We start from the raw sequence: 23,653 nt of genomic DNA on the forward strand, positions 1-23,653 counted from the left end.
ATATACATGGTAGTATTGGATAGAAAACACTCTAATGTTTCCAAAACTGTTAAAATAATGTCTGTGAGTATAACAGAACTGCTATGGCAGGCAAAAACCTGAGAAAAATCCATCCAGGAAGTGGGATATTTTTGATGTGGGTACTTTTCTATTGAATGCCTATACAGTATCTGTTGGGTTAGGATCTAGATTGCAGTTCCTATGGCTTCCACTAGATGTCAACAGTCTTTAGACATTGTTTCAGGCTTATATTCTGAAAAACGAGGAAGAATGAGACATTTCTTTCAGTGGACTGTAGAAAGAAGCAGAGCTGGTTTGCGCGCGTGACCGATTGCGGGCCGTTTGTTGTTTTTCCTTTCTATTGAAGACGCTATTGTCCGGTTGAAATATTATCAATTATTTAGACAAAAGACAACCTGATGATTAATTATAAACATCGTTTGACATGTTTTGACGAACTTTACCGGTACTATTAGGATGTTTTCGTCTGCATGTCGTGACCGCCTTTAAGCAAGTGGATTACTGAACAAAACAGAGTTTTTGGGACATAAAGAGGGACTTTATCGAACAAAACGAACATTTATTGTGTAACATGGACTCTTGTGACTGCAAACATATGAAGATCATCAAAGGTAAGTGATTAATTTTATCGCTATTTCTGACTTTTGTAATTCCTTTACTTGGTTGTAAAATGTTTGGATGCTTTTCTAAGCAGGGCGCTGTCCTCAGACAATCGCATGGTATGCTTTCGCCGTAAAGCCTTTTTGAAATCTGACACAGCGGCTGGATTAACAAGAAGTTAATCTTTAAGCCAATGTATAACACTTGTATTTTTATGAATGCTTAATTTGCCGCTCTGCAATTTCACAGGATGTTGGCCAGGTGGGACGCTACCGTCCCACCTGCCCATAAGAAGTTTTAACAAAGTAATTGATTACTTTCTGCAATTTATTCACCTATAAAACTATTAAGTTAGCAACAACACTACATAGCCAGATCAGCTAGCTAGCTCAAAAACTAGCTTGTCTACATGGAAACTTCCAGAACCAAAAGAAAAGAAATGGAGAAATAATCAGATGGACAATTAATAGCAGAAGATGGTATGGTTTTGGGTACTCTTCAGAATGTAATTGTGAGGATAAATACTGATATGGGGGATGAAAATTTGGTGAGCACGGACAACAATGCTCTCAACTTGTGCTCATCTAGTTCCCAGCTCAGGCCGTTACCTTACGACCCCGGCACTCCAGTCAAGCCCCAGGGGGAAAAGATGAGAGGGCAAGAGGGTATGTCACTTCTTGAGATGCAAAACAATATTGTGATGCTTTTGACAGCAAAAATAGATAAAATGGCAAATTGCTTGGAGGACATGGTTAGGGAGAATACGATTAAAATTGAGGCCATAAAAAAATCTGTTAAATTTATATATGGAGAAGTGAAAACTCTCAAAAGTGACATAAAAAAGTGTAAGTTATCTGACAGGAAAATGAAAAGAAGGTGGCTGAACTCGAGCAAAAGGTGAATGAGGCAGAGAGATACAAGCGCAAGTGGAACCTGAGGCTCCATGGAATTCCAGAGCAGGTGGGTGAGAACATCAAATGCAGAGTTGTTGACATCTGTGGAGCTGTCATTCCCGAATCAAAAGCCAAACTTCAAAAGCCAAACTTCAGGAAAATGTGGACATCGTTCATTGTTTGGGAAGACTCAAGGATCAAGACGAGACTGAGGACAACCATCATCCAGTTCACCAACAGATCTACACGGAATCTTCTATGGAGGCAAGCGAAGAACTGTGAGTTCCTCATCAAGCAAAAATTGAGGTCCACAGAGGATCTGACCTCAGCGGACAAAGTGACACAAGAGAAACTGTGGCCGATGGTGGCTGCAGCTCGAAAGGCAGGGACATTTTTTTTTTTGTCTGTGCAAGAGTGATCATCGATGGGAAAGAAATGCGGCCAAATCAGAACATTTGAGAGAGAGCCAGAGTCTAACTCAGACAGAACTGGTAGGCCTAAATACTGCCTAATTTCCAGGTGAAAAGCAGCCTTTTATTGTAAAGAATTTACACAAACACTTTAACGAGAAAAGGCTGACCTGAAAACTGGTAAACTAAAAATTAACTATGGGTGAATAACTGCTTAATATAAGGTCAACACAATGTCTCCCCTTTCTGGGAGTAAAAATAATTTGGTTAATTTATGACCGGTATTTCTCAAATCAAATAACATTTTATTGGTCACATACATATTGTTAGCAGATGTTAATGCGAGTGGGTTGAAGATGGTGCATTTGCCGTACCAGGCTGTGATACAGTCGGACAGGACGCTCTCGATTATGCATCTGTAAAAGTTTTTCAGGGTTTTGGGTGACAAGCCACATTTCTTCAGACTCCTGAGGTTGAAGAGGTGCTGTTGCGCCTTCTTCACCACACTGGCTGTGTGGGTGGACCATTTAGTTTGTCTGTGATGTATATGCCGAGGAACTTCACTTTCCACCTTCTCCACTGCTGTCCGTTCAATGTGGATAGGGGGGTGCTCCCTCTGCTGTTTCCTAAAGTCCACGATCATCTCCTTTGTTTTGTTAACGTTTAGTGAGAGGTTGTTTTCCTGACATCACACTCCGAGTGCCCCCACCTCCTCCCTGTAGGCTGTCTTGTCGTTGTTGGTAATCAAGCCCACTACTGTTGTGTGGTCTGCAAACTTGATGATTGAGTTGGAGGCATGCATTGCCACGCAGTCGTGGCTGAACAGGGAGTACAGGAGGGGGCTGAGCACGCACCCTTGTGGCGCCCCAGTGTTGAGGGTCAGCGAAGTGGAGATGTTGTTTCCTACCTTCACCACTTCTGGGGACGGTCCATCAAAAAGTCCAGGACCTAATTGCACAGGGCGGGGTTGAGACCCAGGGCCTCCAGCTTGATGATGAGCTTGGAGGTGTCACGTTCCTGACCTGTTTTCTGTTGTTTTGTATGTGTTTAGTTGGTCAGGGCGTGAGTTGGGGTGGGTAGTCTATGTTATGTGTTTTCTATGTTGGGTTAATGTGTTGCCTGGTATGGTTCTCAATTAGAGGCAGGTGTTTGACGTTTCCTCTGATTGAGAACCATATTAAGGTAGGTTGTTCTCACTGTTTGTTTGTGGGTGATTGTTCCTGTGTCTGTGTTTACCACATGGGACTGTTTCGTTTGTTCGTTCGTTTTAGGTAGTCTGTTCCTGTTCGTGCGTTCTTCGTCTATATGTAAGTTCGTTTGTTTCAGGTCTGTTGACTTCGTTTATTGTTTTGTAGTTTGTTCTAGTGTTTTGTCAGTGTTTCGTCTTTCATTAAATAAATTAGTATGTATTCATCACCCGCTGCGCCTTGGTCCGTTCATTCACCACAAGACAAACGTTACAGGAGGGTACTATGGTGTTGAATGCTGAGCTGTAGTCAATGAACAGCATTCTTACATAGATATTATTTTTGTCTGACTTGCCTAGTTAAATAAAGGTTAAATAAAAAATATGTAGTAAGACTTACCACTCTGGATGTTGGTTAATTTTAACAGTGAATTGGTCTTGGATTATTCAATATTTGGACATCTAAATATCCTGATAAAAAAGACTTCACTTGGAGTAACAAGAACATGTCCCAGACAGTCATGAATTGACTTCTGGTTAATTTTTTTATTCATCAGATAACACTGTAGTCAAGGTATCAATTGAACCATCAATTCTTACTGATCATAGTTATATTCTTATCTTTAAATATGAATGGCTCTGAAGTTAATAAACCAAATCGAAGTTATTGGAAACTCAAGAGTAGACTGTTGGAAGAGGATAATTTCAAGATGGATGCCAAATATATTATACAATAAAATTGGAGGAAAGCCCAACTATTTAAGTCTTATGGGAAATATTGGGAATTAATGAAGTATGAAATAAGACAAACAACCATAAAGAGAGGTAAATAAATTGCTGAACTTAAAAGATTGATGGAAGATAAACATGTTAAGGAAATACTTTCTCTATGGAGGACCTTGACAAAGAAGGAAAGGGTCAGTTATTTTCTTTAGAACTAGAAATGGGCCGAATATATGAAGAGAGAACAAAAAGGGTTTTGTAAGATCAAGAAGGAGATGGCTTGAGGAAGGTGAAAATTCATAAGCTTAATATAGATGGCAAAAAAATGAAAACCCCAAAGATTTTTCAAAATATGTTTCAGAATTCTATGTGATCTTTACACCAGTAATGCCTGTCCTACTAGTGACATATCTGCCTTTCTAGACACTGTCAAAGACTATGCAAAATTCATAGTTGAAGACTTCCAAGTCTTGTGAGGAATGTATTTCTATTAATGAAAAAGCTTTTTTTTTGGAGAGGTCCTGCCTGTTTCTTTGACACAAGGCCTCATTTCTGTCATCCCCAAACCAAACAAAGATCCTATGATGTTAGAAAATTGGAGACCAATCACATTAATGAACAATGTTGGAAAGCTACTTGCATCTATATTTGCAGAAATACTTAAAAAAACTCTTGACCAAATCATTGATCATACCCAGTCTGGTTTTATGAAGGGCAGACATAGTATGTGTAATAATATTCGACTAGTATTGGACTTGATAGACTACAATGAGCACATTATGGAAGATAGCTTAATTTTATTTGTAGTCTTTTACAAGGCTTTTGATTCAGCTGAACTTTATTTAATTTTTGAGACTTTAATTTTTTGGGTTTTGGTCAATATTTTCAAAGTGTAATTAAGACACTTTCAATAATAATAACAGCTCTGTTCAATTATCCCATGGAACTTCACAGAGATTCTACATTTGATGCCAAATGAAACAAGGATGCCCAATTTCTCCTTTCTTATTTTTATTGGTCACACAAGTTATGGCACTTCATATCAATAAGGATAGCTTAAGGGGTATTCAGAAGATAAAGAGGTAAAATGTTCACAATTGGCTGACGACACCACCATTTTTTTTAAAGATCATAATGAAGTCAGGAAAGCTGTTGAGTGTATTAATGCCTTCTCACATGTATCTGGTTTATCTCTGAATATTAGGAAACTTGAATTATTCTGGTTGAAAAGATGTGATGTAAACTCCGTATGTAATACCCCTGTAAATGATGTGATCACATATCTTGGTATTAAAGTTAGCAAAGATCAGAAAGAAAGGGCCAACTTAAATGTATCTCCCATTGTAGAGAAAATTGGAAAGAGATTTAACTTCTGGTTATTAAGAGATCTTTCTGGACGTGTACTTTGTCAAAATCTGAAGGTCTGTCCAGATTAGTTTATACCTCCCTTGCCTTGGATGTTCCTCTGTCAGTAATTAAAATGGTTGATACTAAATGATTTAACTTCCAATAGAGGAATAAACCTCATTATTTAAGAAAAGTGGTAATATGTAGCACCCAAAGTGAGGGAGTGTTGAATGCTCTGTATTTTAAAACATTTAAGATCAAATGGATACAAAACTACTTAAGAAATAAGGATTGCATTTGGAATATAATCCCTAATTTAATATTCCAACAGATTGGTGGTCTAGAATTCTCACTCAAATGCAACTTTGAAGTGGGTAAGATTCCTATTAAGCTTACTTTCTTTCATAAACAGGTACTTCTAACATGGAACCTCATGTACAAACATACTTTTACACACCTAGATATACAATCTGGAATAATAAAGACATAAAATACAAAAACAAGGCTTTGTTTTTCCAGAACTGGTTTGACAACAGCATTATATGGGTTAAACAATTATTGAGTAATGATGGACAGCGATATGATTATCCAGAATTCATGAGAACACACAATGTTACATTCACTCCTGAGGAGTTTCAATAGTTGTTAGAGCTGTCCCTAAAGGTGCTATTCTTCTTTTAGGAGAATATAACAATACTCCAAGTGCAACTGTTGAGGATTTTGTAGCCTCAACACAGCTAGAAGGAATTGACATTCTAAACAATAAATGTAATAACATGTATATAATAAAACTATGTCAAGATGTTACTATTCCCACAAAATCCCAACACAAAACAAGCCTCCTATATATGATTCTCAATCAGGGACAACGATTACCATCTGCCTCTGATTGAGAACCATATTAGGCTGGACATAGAAACAGACAAACTAGACACACAACATAGAATTCCCACCCAGCTCACGTCCTGACCAACTAAACACATACAAAACAACAGAAAACAGGTCAGGAACGTGACAGAAATATTATTTTGAAATTATCAGTAATTGTAAAAACAAAAAATCACTACGTACCATACAACTTTTTGACAACTTGAAAATGTATCTCGATATTGTCACGCCATGACCTTAGAGATCATTTTTATGTCTCTATTTTGGTTTGGTCAGGGCGTGAGTTGGTGTGGGCATTCTATGTTTTGTATTTCTGTGTTTGGCCTAGTATGGTTCCCAATCAGAGGCAGCTGTCTATCGTTGTTTCTGATTGAGAACCATACTTAGGTATCTCTTGCCCACATGGGTTTTGTGGGTAGTTGTTTTCTGTCTTTGTGTCTGTACCAGACAGGACTGTTTTGTATCGTTTGTTCCGTTTTGTTATTTTTTGTTCTAGTGTTCAGCTGTATTAAAAATCATGAACACGTACTACGCTGCACCTTGGTCCTCTTCTTCAAACAGCCGTTACAGAACTACCCACCACCAAAGAACCAAGCAGCGTGGTGTAATGGACTCTTGGACATGGGAAGAGATCCTGGACGGGAAGGGACCCTGGAGGCAGGCTGGGGAGTATCGCAGTCCACAGGAGGAACTGGAGGCAGCTAAGGCTGAGCGGCAACATTACGAGGGAACACGGCTGGCAAGGAAGCCCGAGAGGCAGCCTCAAACTTTTTTTTTGGGGGGGGGGGGGCCACACGGGGGGTGTGGCAGAGTCAGGTTGGAGACCTGAGCCAACTCCCCGTGCTTACCGTGGCAGGCGTCGTACTGGTCAGGCACCGTGTTATGTGGTGGAGCGCACAGTGTCTCCAGTACGCGTGCTTAGCCCTGTGCGCTACATCCCAGCTCCCCGCATCTGCCGGGCTAGGGTGAGGATCCAGCCAGGATGGATTGTGCCAGCCCTGCTCTACAGACCTCCAGTGCGTCTCCTCGGGCCAGGATATCCTGCGCCGGCTCTAAGCGCGGTTTCCCCAGTTCGCCAGGAGAACCCAGTGCGGCCTGTTCCAGCTCCCCACACGTGTCGGGCTAGACTGGGCATTCAGCCTGGAAGAGTGGTGCCAAGGCTACGCACCAGATCTCCAGTGCTCCCCCACAGCCCGGTCTATCCTGTGCCTCCAATGACCAGGCCTCCAGTAGGTCTCCCCAGCCTGGTGAGTCATGTGCCTGCTCCCAGAGCCAGGTCTCCTGTGTGTCTCCCCAGCCTGGTGAGTCCTGTGCCTGCGCCCTGTCCGGAGCTGCCAGGGTTGCCCTCCTGTCCGGAGCTGCCAGAGTCGCCTTCCTGTCCTCTTTTCGTAAAAATAGTGAACCCTCTTAAACCTTGGGACCTGGATAGGGTATGGTGAGAAGAATGAAGGGAGTCGAACACCTTGATAAGATTTAAAATAATTTGTTTATCTGGTGCTTCTCCCTTCAATACGTTTTTCAGTTGTCTCTCTCATTCAACTGAGTAGGCTACTCTTATACATTTCTAAATAGCCAACATACTAAAAAAACTATTTGTGAAAAGGTATTAATAATCATCTTATCTCATAAATACATTTTCATCATGTTGTAAGTCGCTCTGGATAAGAGCGTCTGCTAAATGACTTAAATGTAAATGTAAATGTAATCATGTCATTCTCAACATATCCCTAACAACAGCAAGTAAGTTACAATGTTTCCCTTTGTTTACACTCTGTCTGAACATTCGTTGGAGGCCTCTGTCTCTATGACTACAACAGTCTAGCTTGACTGGAGCTAATGCTAGCTTCTATGCTAACATACTTTTATTAATTATTTAAACTATCAAAACGTCAACAAAAAATAACAACAATATCATTACACTCTGCTAAACTTTGTGTTCCATATCCTATGCTTTTTAACTCGCTCACTGTGAAGCTAAGGTATTTATTTAAGGCATTATACCGCCATTGCACCACGGTAATGTACAATTAATTGAGATGGTACCATATGATACATTTGGATACCGTTTATCATAATTGTGCATTACCATGGTAGAATGTATAATGCAGGTTAAAACAATGGTATTTCCATGATCCACATCTATACCACGGTATAAATGATGCAATACCATTGTATTATTTAGATACAATGGCAGTGCCATGGTAGTACCATCATACTTCAAGGCTAAAACCATGGTACATTACCATGATTTAGACTACACCATGGTATAAGTGAAAGTACCATCGTAGTAACATGGTATAAATGAAAGCATCAAAGTAGTACCATGGTATAAATAAATCAAATGAAGTACCATCGTAGCAACATGGTTTAAATGAAAGTATCATAGTAGTACCATGGTATAAATGAAAGTAACATAGTAGTACCATGGTATACATTTAGGTATCATAGTAGTACCATGGTATAAATGAAATACCATAGCAGTATCACGATACAAATGTTGTCTTCATGAGAATAATTTACTGTACTATCATAACTCAATTGATGTATCTGTATGAGATTCATGATCTGTTCCATAATAATCAACGTTAAGTATTTGAGCGATATGGTTATCTAAAGATTGATGTTAAAGCTGGGATCTGCGATAGGTGAAACAGCACTACTGGCCGCCCCAGACGCATTTTCTATTGTTTTTGGTTTTGTTTAGAGGAAATTACCATCCAACATCGTGGTAAAAAATAATCGTAGTACATACTCTGCTGTTTTATCGCACGTGCAATGATGTGTTATGCTATATCTATTAACTTGAGGTTTCAACCACAGGAGCTTAATTCAAGTGGTTTTATCTAATGCACTCATGAAAAATCTCACCTTCCATGATTAAAAAAGCAAAGAGCAAGCACGATATCACCATCTATCTATACATCTAAAGTTCCTGAGCCACTAAAGATGCCTTTTTCTCCAGCATGGCATAATTTTTATGATACAGTGCATTCGTAAAGTATTCAGACCCCTTGACTTTTTCCACATTTTGTTACATTCCAGCCTTATTCTAAAATTATTAGAGTAATTGTTTCCCTCATCAATCTACACAAAATACCCCATACTGACAAAGCAAAAACAGGTTTGAGAATTTTTTGCAAAAATATAAAAAATAATGAACTGAAAAAACAAATTTACATAATTATTCAGACCCTTTTCTCAGTACTTTGTTGAAGCACCTTTGGCAGCGATTACAGCCTTGAGTCTTCTTGGGTATGACGTTACAAGCTTGGGACACCTGTATTGTCTGTAGAGCTCCGAGACAGGATTGTGTCGAGGCACAGATTATTCTCTGCAGATCCTCTCAAGCTCTGTTTTCAGGTCTCTCCAGATATGTTACATTGGGTTCAAGTCCGGGCTCGTGCTTGGTCACTCAAGGACATTCAGAGACTTGTCCCGAAGACACTCCTGAGTTGTCTTGGCTGTGTGCTTAGGGTCGTTGTCCTGTTGGAAGGTGAACCTTCGCCCCAGTCTGAGGTCCTGAGCGCTCTGGTGCATGTATTTATCAAGGATCTATCTGTACTTTGAGCCGTTCATCTTTTCCTCGATCCTGACTAGTCTCCCAGTCCCTGCCACTGAAAAACATCCCCACAGCATGATGCTGCCACCACCTTGTTTCACCGTAAGGATGGTGCAAGGTTTCATCCAGATGTGATGCTTGACATTCAGGACAAAAAGGTCTATCTTGGTTTCATCAGACCAGAGAATCGTGTTTCTCAGGGTCTGAGAGTCCTTTAGGTGACTTCTGGCAAACTCCAAGCGGGTTTTCGTGCCTTTTGCTGAAGAGATGCTTCCATCTGGCCACTCTACCATAAAGGCCTGATTGGTGGAGTGCTGCAGATATGGTTGTCCTTCTGGAAGGTTTTCCCATCTCCACAGAGAAACTCTAAAGGTCTGTCAGAGTGACCATCGGTTTCTTGGTCACCCCCTGAACAAGGCCCTTCTCCGACGATTGCTCAGTTTGGCCGGGTGGCCTGCTCTAGGAAGAGTTTTGGTGGTTCCAAACTTCTTCCATTTAAGAATGATGGAGGCCACTGTGTTCTTGGGGACCTTCAACACTGCGAAAATGTTTTGGTACCCTTCCTCAGATCTGTGCCTCGACACAGGTGGACTCCAATCAAGTTGTAGAAACATCTCAAGGATGATCAATAGAAACAAGATGCACTTGAGCTCAATTTCGAGTCTCATAGCAAAGGGTCTGAATATTTATGTAAATAAGGTATTTCTGTTTTTTATTTTTAATACATTTGCTAAGATTTCTCAAAACTTTTTTTTCACTTTGTCATTATGGGTTATTGTGTGTAGATTGATGAGTACAAAATACAATTTAATAAATTTTAGAACAAGGCTGTACTGTGTGGGATAAGGGGTCTGAATACTTTCCGAATGTACTGGTTCAGAGAGCAACTCAGATTATTAATCATGGAAGGTTGTTATGGTAACCATGTATGGAGTAAGGCCTGGGGATTAGCCCTGAGCTGTATGCAGTGACTCTTTTATTTATATTTTTTTGTACTTTAACATTTTCTCCTACATTTTGTGATATCCAATTGGTAGTTAAAGTCTTGTCCCATTGCTGCAACTCCCGAATGAAGAGACACTACCTAGCCCTCCAAAGAGATAAACATTTAAAACATGATGGAAATACAAACATATGGGTACAACCCCAACCTATCTATTACCTGAAATGCAGCTGTGCTCAATGATTTAGATGATGTAAGATAATATATACTTGTATTAATCCATAAGAGATGGAAATGTGCCTTCTGTGTTTTGCCTAACCCCTCCGATACACACACACATACTAATGCTGAGCGATTAGTGCTTTTTGAGGTTGGTAAGTTTACACTGGTGAAAGAAATTCAGATTATTTTTTTCTTGAAATAATTTAAAAAACATTAAATATGTTATGGAATCATGACATTAAAATGATTTGTGAGTTTCCCTCAGCCATCACCTGCCTTTTTGCTGACACTGACAGTGGGTTGAATGTTGTAACACAGAATAAAACAATTAATAAAAGCCCCATGATGGTAGTGAATGCCCATTACTGCTTATCACTTATTAACCATCATTTTTTCAGATGACTTACTTTACTTTAATACTGTACAATATTTCAGTTGTGTATATTACTTCGTTTTTATTTGATGACTTTAGCTAGGCTAGTACTGTAGTAGCTAGCTGGCTGACTGAATCATTTTTCAATTTGGTTCTTCGAAGTAGATAAGGCATACTTTCACGACTGCTTATTACCAATAACACAACAATCATTCGGGTAAAGCTACCTCACAAAATGTCTCAATTCCTATAGCCGTTGTGTTTTGTTATGTCATTCCTCTCATATGGTCTGTGCGTATGCGCCACAATTGATTATGGTCATTGTAATTAATTACCACGTTTCTGTGCTGAACTTGGTTGAATATTTGCCTAATGAAAACTACAACTTACAATCAGCCCAGCTTCTCACATAGTTCTTGACTTAATGGGCTTATTTGACATTGCAGACGACTAACAACTGATTGATCTACAAATCACTTTGCATCATAAATAACTACTCATTATTATTTGTAGATCAGTCAGTCAATCACCATTCACCCACAATGCATCATGGATTTGGTGCTCTCGAACATGGCCAGTTTCTCTTGTGAATGATTTGATTTCTCTCTAGAGAAACGGCGCGTTGAGCTCACAAAAAAAACAAAAAGTAAATGGAATTAATGTTATTGAACCGACGTCGGTCAATTAGTTGTTTAATAAAAAAATATATAAATGAATTGCTCAGCACTAACACATACACACAAACACACATTAGGTTGGAGAGACTGGAGCAGAGGGCAGCTGTAGTAGAGCGCTCAATGAGCAATTTAGTGGGTTAAGTTCGTTGCTCAAGGGAACATCGGCAGTAGGTGGCACCTGAGATATTGATGCCAGCAACCCTCTGGGGCTACCGCTGACCCCCTGCTGCCCCCATTGTATATGGGTGTAAATGAAATATGTCATTTTCCATCTCTTTACTAATCAGAGGCATGTAAAGTGATGTAAGCTAAAACGGGTTAACACAAAGCTGCACTATAAGGACACAATTGCCCACGTTGTTGGTGAATCACCATGTGAAAGAACTCCGAGTGGTATAAGGCAATATTAAACAATAAATGAAATGTGGGTAAAACCATTTATCTCTGATAGTTGTGTGAGTTCTTCATTCAGGACTGTATCCATCACAGGCACAATTCCTTTTAGGCTGTCTCTCAGAGTACCACAGCAACAGTTGGGCTATTGGGAAAATCTCCCTCGATTCAGCAATTATTTTAACAGACCCAGTCAAAATGCATGGGGAAATTGCAGTATCAGTGTTTGGCTCTCATTCTTTGTGACAAACAGCCCACAGGCCAGTCAAATTACAACCCTACCCCCTAATGATCAAGCCATACATCACATAGCTACCCAACTGGCTCATTAATTTAATTGGTTGACAACTCGAGCCCGCCCAAACTCCCATCAAACCTCTGGCATTGGACCTTTCCCATCTCGCCATCTCTCCTCCCATTGTAAATATGCCAACAACCAACCTCCTTCACACAAAGACGTACTGTATTGCATATCAAATACATTTCCTACAGTTGGCTACAGTATGTCAGCATGTTACTTTTAATTACCACGTTTCTGTTCTGAACTTGGATGAATATTTACCTAATGAAAACTACAACTTACAATCAGCCCAGCTTCTCACATAGTTCTTGACTTAATGAGCTTATTTGACATTGCAGATGACTAACAACTGACTGATCTACAAATCACTTTGCATCATAAATAACTACTCATTATTATTTGTAGATCAGTCAGTCAATCACCATTCACCCACAATGCATCATGTATTTGGTGCTCTCGAACATGGCCAATTTCTCTTGTGAATGATTTGATTTCTCTCTAGAGAAACGGCGCGTTGAGCTCACAAAAAAACCTAAAAGTAAATGGAATTAATGTTATTGAACCGACGTCAGTCAATTAGTTGTTTAATGAAAAAATAAAAAATATGAAATGCTCAGCACTAACACATACACACAAACACACATTAGGTTGGAGAGACTGGAGCAGAGGGCAGCTGTAGTAGAGCGCTCAATGAGCAATTTAGTGGGTTAAGTTCGTTGCTCAAGGGAACATCGGCAGTAGGTGGCACCTGAGATATTGATGCCAGCAACCCTCTGGGGCTACCGCTGACCCCCTGCTGCCCCCATTGTATATGGGTGTAAATGAAATATGTCATTTTCCATCTCTTTACTAATCAGAGGCATGTAAAGTGATGTAAGCTGAAACGGGTTAACACAAACCTGCACTATAAGGACACAATTGCCCACGTTGTTGGTGAATCACCATGTGAAAGAACTCCAAGTGGTATAAGGCAATATTAAACAATAAATGAAATGTGGGTAAAACCATTTATCTCTGATAGTTGTGTGAGTTCTTCATTCAGGACTGTATCCATCACAGGCACAATTCCTTTTAGGCTGTCTCTCAGAGTACCACAGCAACAGTTGGGCTATTGGGAAAATCTCCCTCGATTCAGCAATTATTTTAACAGACCCAGTCAAAATGCATGGGGAAATTGCAGTATCAGTGTTTGGCTCTCATTTTTTGTGACAAATAGGCCACAGGCCAGTCAAATTACAACCCTACCCCCTAATGATCAAGCCATACATCACATAGCTACCCAACTGGCTCATTAATTTAATTGGATACAAACTTGAGCCTTCCCAAACTCCCATCAAACCTCTGGCATTGGACCTTTCCTGTCTCTCCATCTCTCCTCCCATTGTAAATACGCAAACAACCAACCTCCTACACAGAGACGTACTGTACTGCATATCCAATACGTTTCCTACAGTCGGCTACAGTATGTCAGCATGTTACTTTAATAGGTGTGGTAATTAATCTACTACTGAGCATTCATTTTATTTCCCTTTTTGGGAAACACTTTATTTGAGGCTATGTTTCAAGAATCACGATGAAGTGGTTTTTACACGTGTTTGACTTCCTTTCCATAAGCAAGCAGGTGCTGTGAACATCCACACTTTTGCCAATCACAAATGTAAAAAAATATCCCAAGATCAAAATAATCATCATCATGGAGAAAATAACAACATTGAGAATGTAGTGGTAAACAACTGGCATCTATCACCTTTGCTCTGTATCAATGTATACGTGCTAATTAGCAGATATTCAATTGCTAAAAGCATGTTCACTATAAAATCAAACTGAATCACATTAATATTCAAAGTTAAGGGAGCTTATGAATCTGGAATCCTCAAGGTGAGAAATTACATTTAAAAATAGCACTTTGTTATGCAAAAATTATTATTATAAACTCAGCAAAAAAAGAAACGTCCTCTCACTGTCAACTGTTATTTTTAGAAAACTTAACATGTGTAAATATTTGTATGAACATAACAAGATTCAATAACTGAGACATAAACTGAACAAGTTCCACAGACATGTGAATAACAGAAATGGAATAATGTGTCAGAGTCTACCTCCCGGGTGGTGCAGTGGTCTAGGGCACTGCATCGCAGTGCTAGCTGCGCCACCAGAGTCTCTGGGTTCGCGCCCAGGCTGGGCTGGGTTCGCGACCAGGCTCTGTCGCAGCCAGGCCGCAACCGGGAGGTCCGTGGGGCGACGCACAATTGGCATAGCGTCGTCCGGGTTAGGGAGGGTTTGGCCGGTAGGGATATCCTTGTCTCAGTATGTAAAATGTAATAAAATGTATGCACTCTAATGTAAGTCGCTCTGGATAAGAGCGTCTGCTAAATGACTAAAATGTAAATGTAAATGTGTCTCTGAACAAAGGGGGGGGTCAAAATCAAAAGTAACAGTCAGTATCTGGTGTGGCCAAGTACTGCAGTGCATCTCCTCCTCATGGACCGCACCAGATTTGCCAGTTCTTGCTGTGAGATGTTACCCGACTCTTCCACCAAGGCACCTGCAAGTTCCCAGACATTTCTGGGGAGAATGGCCCTAGCCCTCACCCTCCGATCCAACAGGTCCCAGACGTGCTCAATGGGATTGAGATCAGGGCTCTTCAATGGCCATGGCAGAACACTGACATTCCTGTCTTGCAGGAAATCACCCACAGAACGAGCAGTATGGCTGGTGGCATTGTCATGCTGGAGGGTCATGACAGGATGAGCCTGCAGGAGGGGTACCACATGAGGGAGGAGGATGTCTTCCCTTTAACACAATGCAATGCAATGACAACACACTCAGTAAGATGATGCTGTGACACACTGCCCCAGATCATGACGGACCCTCCACCTCCAAATCGATCCTGTTCCAGAGTACAGGCTTCAGTGTAACGCTCATTCCTTCGACGATAAACGCAAATCCGACCATCACCCCTGTTGAGACAAAACCGCAAGTCATCAGTGAAGAGCACTTTTCGCCAGTCCTGTCTGGTCTAGCAACGGTGGGTTTGTGCCCATAGGCGACGTTGTTGCCGGTGATGTCTGGTGAGGACCTACCTTACAACAGGCTTACAAACCCTCAGTCCAGCCTCTCTCAGCCTATTGCAGACGGTCTGAGCAATGATGGAGGGATTGTGCATTCATGGTGTAACTCGGGCAGTTGTTGTTGCCATCCTGTACCTGTCCCGCAGGTGTGATGTTTGGATGTACCGATCCTGTGCAGGTGTTGTTACACGTGGTTTGTCACTGCGAGGACGATCAGCTGTCCGTCCTGTCTCCCTGTAGCGCTGTCTTAGGCGTCTCACAGTACAGACATTGCAATTTATTGCCCTGGCCACATCTGCAGTCCTCATGCCTCCTTGCAGCATGCCTAAAGCACGTTCACGCAGATAAGCAGGGACCCTGGGCATCTTTCTTTTGTTTTTTCCCCCAGAGTAAGTAGGCCTCTTTAGTGTCCTAAGTTTTCATAACTGTGACCTTAATTGCCTACCGTCTGTAAGCTGTTAGTGTCTTAACGACCGGTTTTTACGAATTATCATTGAAAGACAGGGTCCTGAAAAAGGGACATTTCATTTTTTGCTGAGTTTATGTCTTACTACATTTCTTTCTAGAAGTTTTAAAGAGGTGACAGTAACTCACCATACAGCCTGTTGAATCGACTCTGCGGTCCGACACACACTTGAAGTTCTTCCTGCAGCCCCCGTTGTCCTTTGAGCAGTCTCGGACCGGGCCGAAAGACGCCAGGAGATCATCTACTGCCTCAAAGTAAGTGGACATGATGGCCTCCTCCCTATGATGGACAGAGAAGATGAAGACAATGTCATCAATAGACTGATCAGAATAAAGCCTGAGCACTCAGCTGAACATGTGTCTGAGGATGTCCTAATATGGACAACACACTGGCGGTACTTCTGATGTATATGAGGTTTGGTTAGTTGTACATAAAGAAAAGGAGATCAAATACAGGTGTGTTGAAGTTAGCTTCAAGGTCCACATATCTAGCATAAAGCAAAGGTCTGCTCTGTGTAATGTTATTATCACATACCCCATTTTTTCCCTCCTAACCAAATCTGTATTAGCTGAATGTCCTATTGTGGTGACCCTTGTAATTCTGCAAAGGTTATATTAGCACTATCATATTGTTGCAAGACAACTAATACTAGAATCATTCATTTGAATAAGAGAGAGTTTGAAAAGGAGCCATATTGTCCATTCTGTCCTTGGTGTGCAGTCACATGACTTCTGTTAGGATATGTTGCTGCTGTGCTGTGGTCTGAGGGCAACTGGTACAGATGGAATTGAGCTATTCAAGTTGTATCTTAACTCAATCCCATTGTGGAATCCATCTCCAAAAGATATACTGGGATGTTTGGGCCATTGTTCAGAGAGATTTTAGAATAAGGCTGTAACGTAACAAAATGTGGACAAAGTCAAGGGGTCTGAATACTTTCCGAAGGCACTGTATCAGTGGAAATTAGTGGATTCAGCTATTTCAACCACGCCCATTGCTGACAGGTGTATAAAATCGAGCACACAGCCATGCAATCTCCATAGACAAACACTGTCAGTAGAATGGCACGTACTGAAGAGCTCAGTGACTTTCAACATGGCACCTTCATAGGATGCCCGTTTTCCAACAAGTCAGTTCGTCAAATTTCTGCCCTACTAGAGCTGCCCTGGCCAACTGTAAGTGCTGTTATTGTGAAGTAGAAATGTCTAGGAGCAAAAACGGCTAAGCCGCAAGGTGGTTGGCCACACAAGCTCACAGAATAGGACCGCCGAGTTCTGAAGCGCTTAGCCCATAAAATGTGTCTGTTGTTGGTTGTAACACTCACTACCGAGTTCTAAACTGCCTCTGGAAGTAACGTCAGCACAATAACTGTTAGTTGAAAGCTTCACTATCTGGCACTTCGACGGACGAATCTGGGTTTGGTGGATGCCAGGATAACTCTAACCTGCCCGAATACATAGTGCCAACTGTAAAGTTTGTTGGAGAAGAAATAATGGTCTGGGGCTGTTTTTCATGGTTCGGGCTAGGCCCCTCAGTTCCAGTGAAGGGAAATCTTTACGCTACAGCATACAATGACATTCCAGATGATTCTAGACTTCCAACTTTGTGGCAACAGTTTAGGGAAGGCCCTTTCCTGTTTCAGCATGAATATGCCCCGGTGCACAAAGCGAGGTCCATACAGAAATGATTTGTCGATATCGATGTGGAAGAACTTGACTGGCCTGCACAGAGTTCTGACCTCAATCCCATCGAACACCTTTGGGAAGAATTGGAACGCCGATTGCGAGCCAGGCCTAATCGCCCAACATCAGTGCCCAACCTCACTAATGCTCTTCTGACTGAATGGAAGCAAGTCCTCGCAGCAATGTTCCAACATCTAGTGGAAAGCCTTCCCAGAAGAGTGGAGGCTTATATAGCAGGAATGGGTTTACCAATGCCCATGATTTTGGAATGAGATCTTTGACGAGCAGGTGTCCACATACTTTTGGTCATGTAGTGTATCTAAATACGGTATTGGAACTGAACCTGTGAATAGCTTCTTGTGTGTATATATAATGTAGCTTATTACTTTCTCGTGTTCTTATTTTTATTTCTTGTGTGTTTTTGTTTTACCTTATGTTATTTTTTGTGCTACATTGATATTGATTGCTGAATTGTTGGGTTTGGAGCTTGCAAGAAAGGCATTTCACTATACTTGTGCATGTGACTTAAAACTTGGATCTTGAAATAGAGGCACACAAACACACAGAGATAGACAGATAGATAGAAGAAGAATGGATTAAAAACATGCCTTTCTTGAATCAACACTCCCACTTGACTTTTTTTTAAATCAGCGCTGACATTGCTGATAGCTACTTTATTGAGGAGAAATGTACTTACTATGACAGATATGTCCCATCTAGCTATCTTAAGATGAATGCACTAACTGTAAGTCGCTCTGGATAAGAGCATCTGCTAAATGACTAAAATGTAAATATAAAATGAAAATGTGCAAGGACACTGTTTCCCTTGTGCAATACTAGAGGCAAACAACAAAAGCATGCCTGGGTAGTTGGGTGAGATTGTGTGAGTGTGTCACACATGTTTGTTCAGAGCCATCAAAGCTGCCGTGCTAGTGCCTTTCCTCTGGCCTGTGGTGTTGGGGAGCAGGTGGGAGTCTGCAGGCGTGAAAGTGACAAGGGGGATTACGAATAGTGGCTTTTTGGTCCAGCCGCTTCCAAAGTCTCCTAATGTGTTTGGATATGATTTCCCATGGCCAGAGATCTGGCAGAGCACGAGGGCCTGCCAGCTTAGGTACAGGGGGCTGCCTGATAGGCTGATGCCTGATAGCCCTCTGCTTCACACAGGTGTCTGTGCCCGCTCTGCCTAGCCCACAGGGAAATTCAAAAGTCATTAGAGGTGTAATTGCAAATAATGAAGCCATCAGAACTCTCTGTGTTTAATCTGAGCTAAGACACAGTGCCATGCAGGCTTCAACATGGTAGTGCTAGCTGGCTGTCCTTTCTTTATTCTATACTGAACATAAATGCAACATGCAACAATTTCATAGATTTTACGGAGTTACAGTTCATAGAAGGAAATCAGTCATTTTAAATAAATTCATTAGGCCCTAATCTATGGATTTCACATGACTGGGCAGGGGTGCAGCCATGGGTGGGCCTGGGAGGGCATAGGCCCACCAATTTAGGAGCCAGGTCCACCCAATAAGATTAGGGCTTTATTAACAACAGAAATACTCCTTAGCATTCCCCCTCCTCTTCAGACGTTCCCGCAGGTGAAGAAGCCGGATGTGAAGGTCCTGGGATGGCTTGGTTACATGTACACTACCATTCAAAAGTTTGGGGTCACTTAGAAATTTCCTTTTCCAAATTTCCACATCAAATTGATCAGAAATACAGTGTAGACATTGCTAATGTTGTAAATGACTATTGTAGCTGGAAACGGCAGATTTTTTTAACGGAATATCTACATAGGCGTACAGAGGCCCATTATCAGCAACCATCACTCCTGTGTTCCAATGGAACGTTCTGTTAGCTAATCCAAGTTGATCATTTTAAAAGAAAACCCTTCTGCAATTATGTTAGCACAGCTGAAAACTGTTCTTCTGACTAAAGTAGCAATAAAACTGTCCGTCTTTAGACTAGTTGAGTATCTGGAGCATCAGCATTTGTGGGTTCAATTACAGGATCAAAATAGCCAGAAATAAAGAACTTTCTTCTGAAACTCGTCTATTCTTGTTCTGATAAAATAAATGCAGGCTATTCCATGCGAGAAATTGCCACGAAACTGAAAATCTCGTACAACGCTGTGTACTACTCCCTTCACAGAACAGCGCAAACTGGCACTAACCAGAATAGAAAGAGGAGTGGGAGGCCACGGTGCACAACTGAGCAAGTGGACAAGTACATGAGTGTGTCTAGTTTGAGAAACAGACGCCTCACAAGTTCTTAACTGGCAGCTTCATTAAATAGTACCCGCAAAACACCAGTCTCAACGTCAACAACGAAGAGGCGACTCTGTGATGTCAGGGAACTTTAACATTTCTACAAAGGTGATACAAGGTTTTCAAAAGTGACAATAAGGTCAACAGCGTCCATGATGACAGGGCATCCATCTTGGCCAGTGCAAAACAATGAGTAGCCAACCACAACGACAATCTGCAGAGAAACACACACCACAATAAGATACATCTTAAGGGGATATTGTTTTGAGCTCCTTCTTTATTGCATTCCTTTGCCAGAAAACAAAAAGCAATCTCGACCAACAGTAAAAGATGGTTTAGAAAAACCTGAAAAAATAGGACAGTGTGACAATATTGCAGTGTCTTATTTACTGTAGCTATACAGTATCACTGTGACAGACTTGGTTCACCTAGAGTTCTTATTCCAATCAGTATGGAAATGGTATGGTATGTGTGTAAAGAAATAGCTTAATTCTCTAAAGTTCACTGTAGCCCTACACATCTCTGTATAAAGATCTTGCCATGTTCTCCCTGTGGTATGTTTCCACTTTTGTATTCATTAGTGACATTATAGCTAGCAATATGTCTTACTGCTACGGTTTCCTATTAAATTAACACTAGGCTTTCTGGTGATTTCACTGAAGCTCAAATACCCTACAGTTATTAAAACATGTAGTTGACATTATTATTAGATTTTCATCTCTCTACCTCCGCTCTGCTTGCAAGAGGAAACACACACAGGCAACACATACACTTGCGCCAAACGCACACACACCCACCCACCCACCCACACACACACACACCCACCTACCCACCTACCCACCCACACACCCACCCACCCAATTTCCAGTTGGACCACGTGCGAGAAAGTCATTTTGTGAGAAGAGTGTTGAGAGAGAGGGGGAGATGAGTTAGTGGTGAATGTGGCATGCAGGGGGAGGGAGCAATAGTTCATATAGTGGATATCATAATTCATGTGAAGGGTGAATTCTTGATGTATTTGGCCTGGCCTGCCCCCCTGCCGCATCCTGTCTCCCCAGGAAGGATTTGTGGGGAGATAAGGTCAAAACAGTGGCTTAAATTATGCTGCATCCCCTAATGCACTTCACCTCTCCATCGATATGTCACCATTTGCCACTGAGGTGGAATGTAAATAGAGACAAAAACAGTCCTACATTTTAATGAAACCAATATGGCTTCTCTCTGTGTGGTTTTAAACAATGGCAGGACCGATCTCTGAAAATAGCCCTTTATTCATTCAATTTTTTTTTCCCTTAATCACCGTTATGACAAACTATCATTCCGGCCTTATATTCTTCTATGGAAAGTGAGTGGCTACACAATTTAGCAGGGTCAGTTCACGAGGAAGTGCGATCACGCACAATCACTGCAATTAAAATGTTTATGAAGTTGATGCGATGGCAATTTACTATGTATGAAGCTGTCATTTGTGAGGCATCGGGGGTAGGGGCTGATGGCATGTCGCGTACCGGGGCTAATTGGAGCGCCGGCATGCTCCATCCATTAAGTTGCTAATAAAGCGAACAGGCACCGCCCGCTGGCATTGTCACATACAGCCGCCCTTTACGAGGTACAGCAGCCGCTCGAGAAAGAGGGGAAAAAAACATACACACATAAACTGAGTGTACAAAACATTAGGGACACCTTCATATCAACTTGCACCCCATTTTGCCCTCAGAACAGCCTCAATTCGTCGGAGCATGGCATCTAAAAGGTGTCGAAAGCGTTCAACTGGGATGCTGGCCCATGTTGACTCCAATGCTTCTCACAGTTGTGTCAAGTTGGCTGGATGTCCTTTGGGTGGTGGACCATTCTTGATACACACAGGTCACTGTTGAGTGTGAAAAACTCAGCAGCATTGCAGTTCTTGACACACTCAAACCGATGTACCTGGCACCTACTACCATACCCCATTCAAAGGCACTTAAATATTTGGTGTTTCCCATTCACCCTCTGAATGGCATACATACACAATCCATGTCTCAAATGTCTCAAGCTTCATCTATGCTGATTGAAGTGGATTTCACATGTGACATCAATAAGGGATCATAGCTTTCACCTGGATTCAGCTGCTCAGTCTGTGCATACACACACACACACACACACACACACACACACACACACACACACACACACACACACACACACACACACACACACACACACACACACACACACACACACACACACACACACACACACACACACACACACACACGCTACAAGTGGGGTTGAGGGCCCCACTTTGTGTACTATTAAGTGGTGCATTAAGGAGCTGACTCCTCAATGTTATAGCAGAGTGTTGCTAAGGAAGAAGAACGGTGTGTTAGCTCTTAAAGCAGAGTGTTGCTAAGGAAGAAGAACGGTGTGTTAGCTCACCGTGGCACCGCAAGCCGGGAGGTCGCTTTGGCTTCAACACCTCGCCTTGCCTGACAATGTGTTAGGAGTGGAGAGAAATAATATGGACAACATGGCAACATGTCCCTCTGAGGAAAAAAGCTGAGGATTGATGGTCGCTATTCGCTGGTCGCTGCCTGAATATGCAGTGTGCTTTTTAAAGGCTAGAGACATTAAGTTATTCAGTAAACATAACCTTGTGCAGTCTTGTCACAATAACTAACAACATTTGAATTGAGAAGTAGGTATTGTTGTTGTTTCTGTGGCAACCTTATATCATCAGCATCCAATCTCTACCTATTTCAATTCCTTTATGCTTTCATGGGTTCGAGGTTGGCTGAGGAAAAATCTAACCATCATTAAAAGTGAAAGCCAATGCTTTCAACAATGTTTTTGTCATCTGAATCTTTGTGCTGTAGCGCTAACTACTTAACTGCCAATCAAGCTTTAGTGAGAAATAAATAAGAAAAATTAGGCTAGATAATAAAACGAGAGATGAAGAAAGGGTCGATCCACCATCTATCTATGAACGTTGTTGGAAGTTTGAACTCTTTTCTTTCACTTTGGCTATGAGGTAGACAAATCTGGTGCCGTATTACGAGTCCCTTGTCAGCCAACACTCAAACCACCTCAGCTTCTCCTTATGAAAAAAATATAATGAAAAACAGAATGTGTGAAAAAATACATCAATATTTTCCACTGGGAAAACATGTTAGCTTGACCGGCAGTAGCTTCATGTTTGGATGCTGGGACCACCTCTGGCTGCTTAACCAAGCATGGGTATTGAACTCCACATGCCCACTGTGGGGTGAGCGTGAGGATAAGGAACCCCTGTGGGACATGTGTTTTTCATAGAATAGGAACAAAAGTGTATTCTTTGGAACAGGGCCGTGGGGAATTGAGCACACAGGGAGGAAAAACGTGTACAGGGGAACAGACTGTGTGACAGGAAGATAGGTGCCACGCTGTGCTAACAAACCACACTTTCTAGCGCTTTGTGTGTGGCACTCATATCGCAGTGGCAATTAAGAGACACAAACAAATAAACAAGTGAAAAACACCTTGGGCATGTGCCAGTTAACATACCAAGAAGCCTCCAAAGTACACACACATGCCACTGAATGAGAACAATGGGATGCATATTAAAAATCCAATTATTTCAAGGGTTGAAACTAGATTAAACAAAACAATATGGCGTCCT

The 23,653-nt window shown here is 41.5% G+C and overlaps 1 protein-coding gene across 1 annotated transcript in view; it reads right to left on the reverse strand.

Annotated features, from left to right (window-relative positions):
• LOC120020998 (astrotactin-2-like) overlaps positions 1-23,653 on the reverse strand; it is a 521,153-nt gene that overhangs the window by 226,685 nt on the left and 270,815 nt on the right. Inside the window, exon 13 of the mRNA XM_038964662.1 lies at positions 16,202-16,352. Within this exon, the coding sequence (XP_038820590.1) occupies positions 16,202-16,352 (151 nt within the window). The remainder of the gene's footprint in view (positions 1-16,201; positions 16,353-23,653) is intronic.

The sequence above is a fragment of the Salvelinus namaycush genome, chromosome 26 (assembly GCF_016432855.1).
Source record: "Salvelinus namaycush isolate Seneca chromosome 26, SaNama_1.0, whole genome shotgun sequence".
Lineage (NCBI taxonomy): Eukaryota > Metazoa > Chordata > Actinopteri > Salmoniformes > Salmonidae > Salvelinus > Salvelinus namaycush.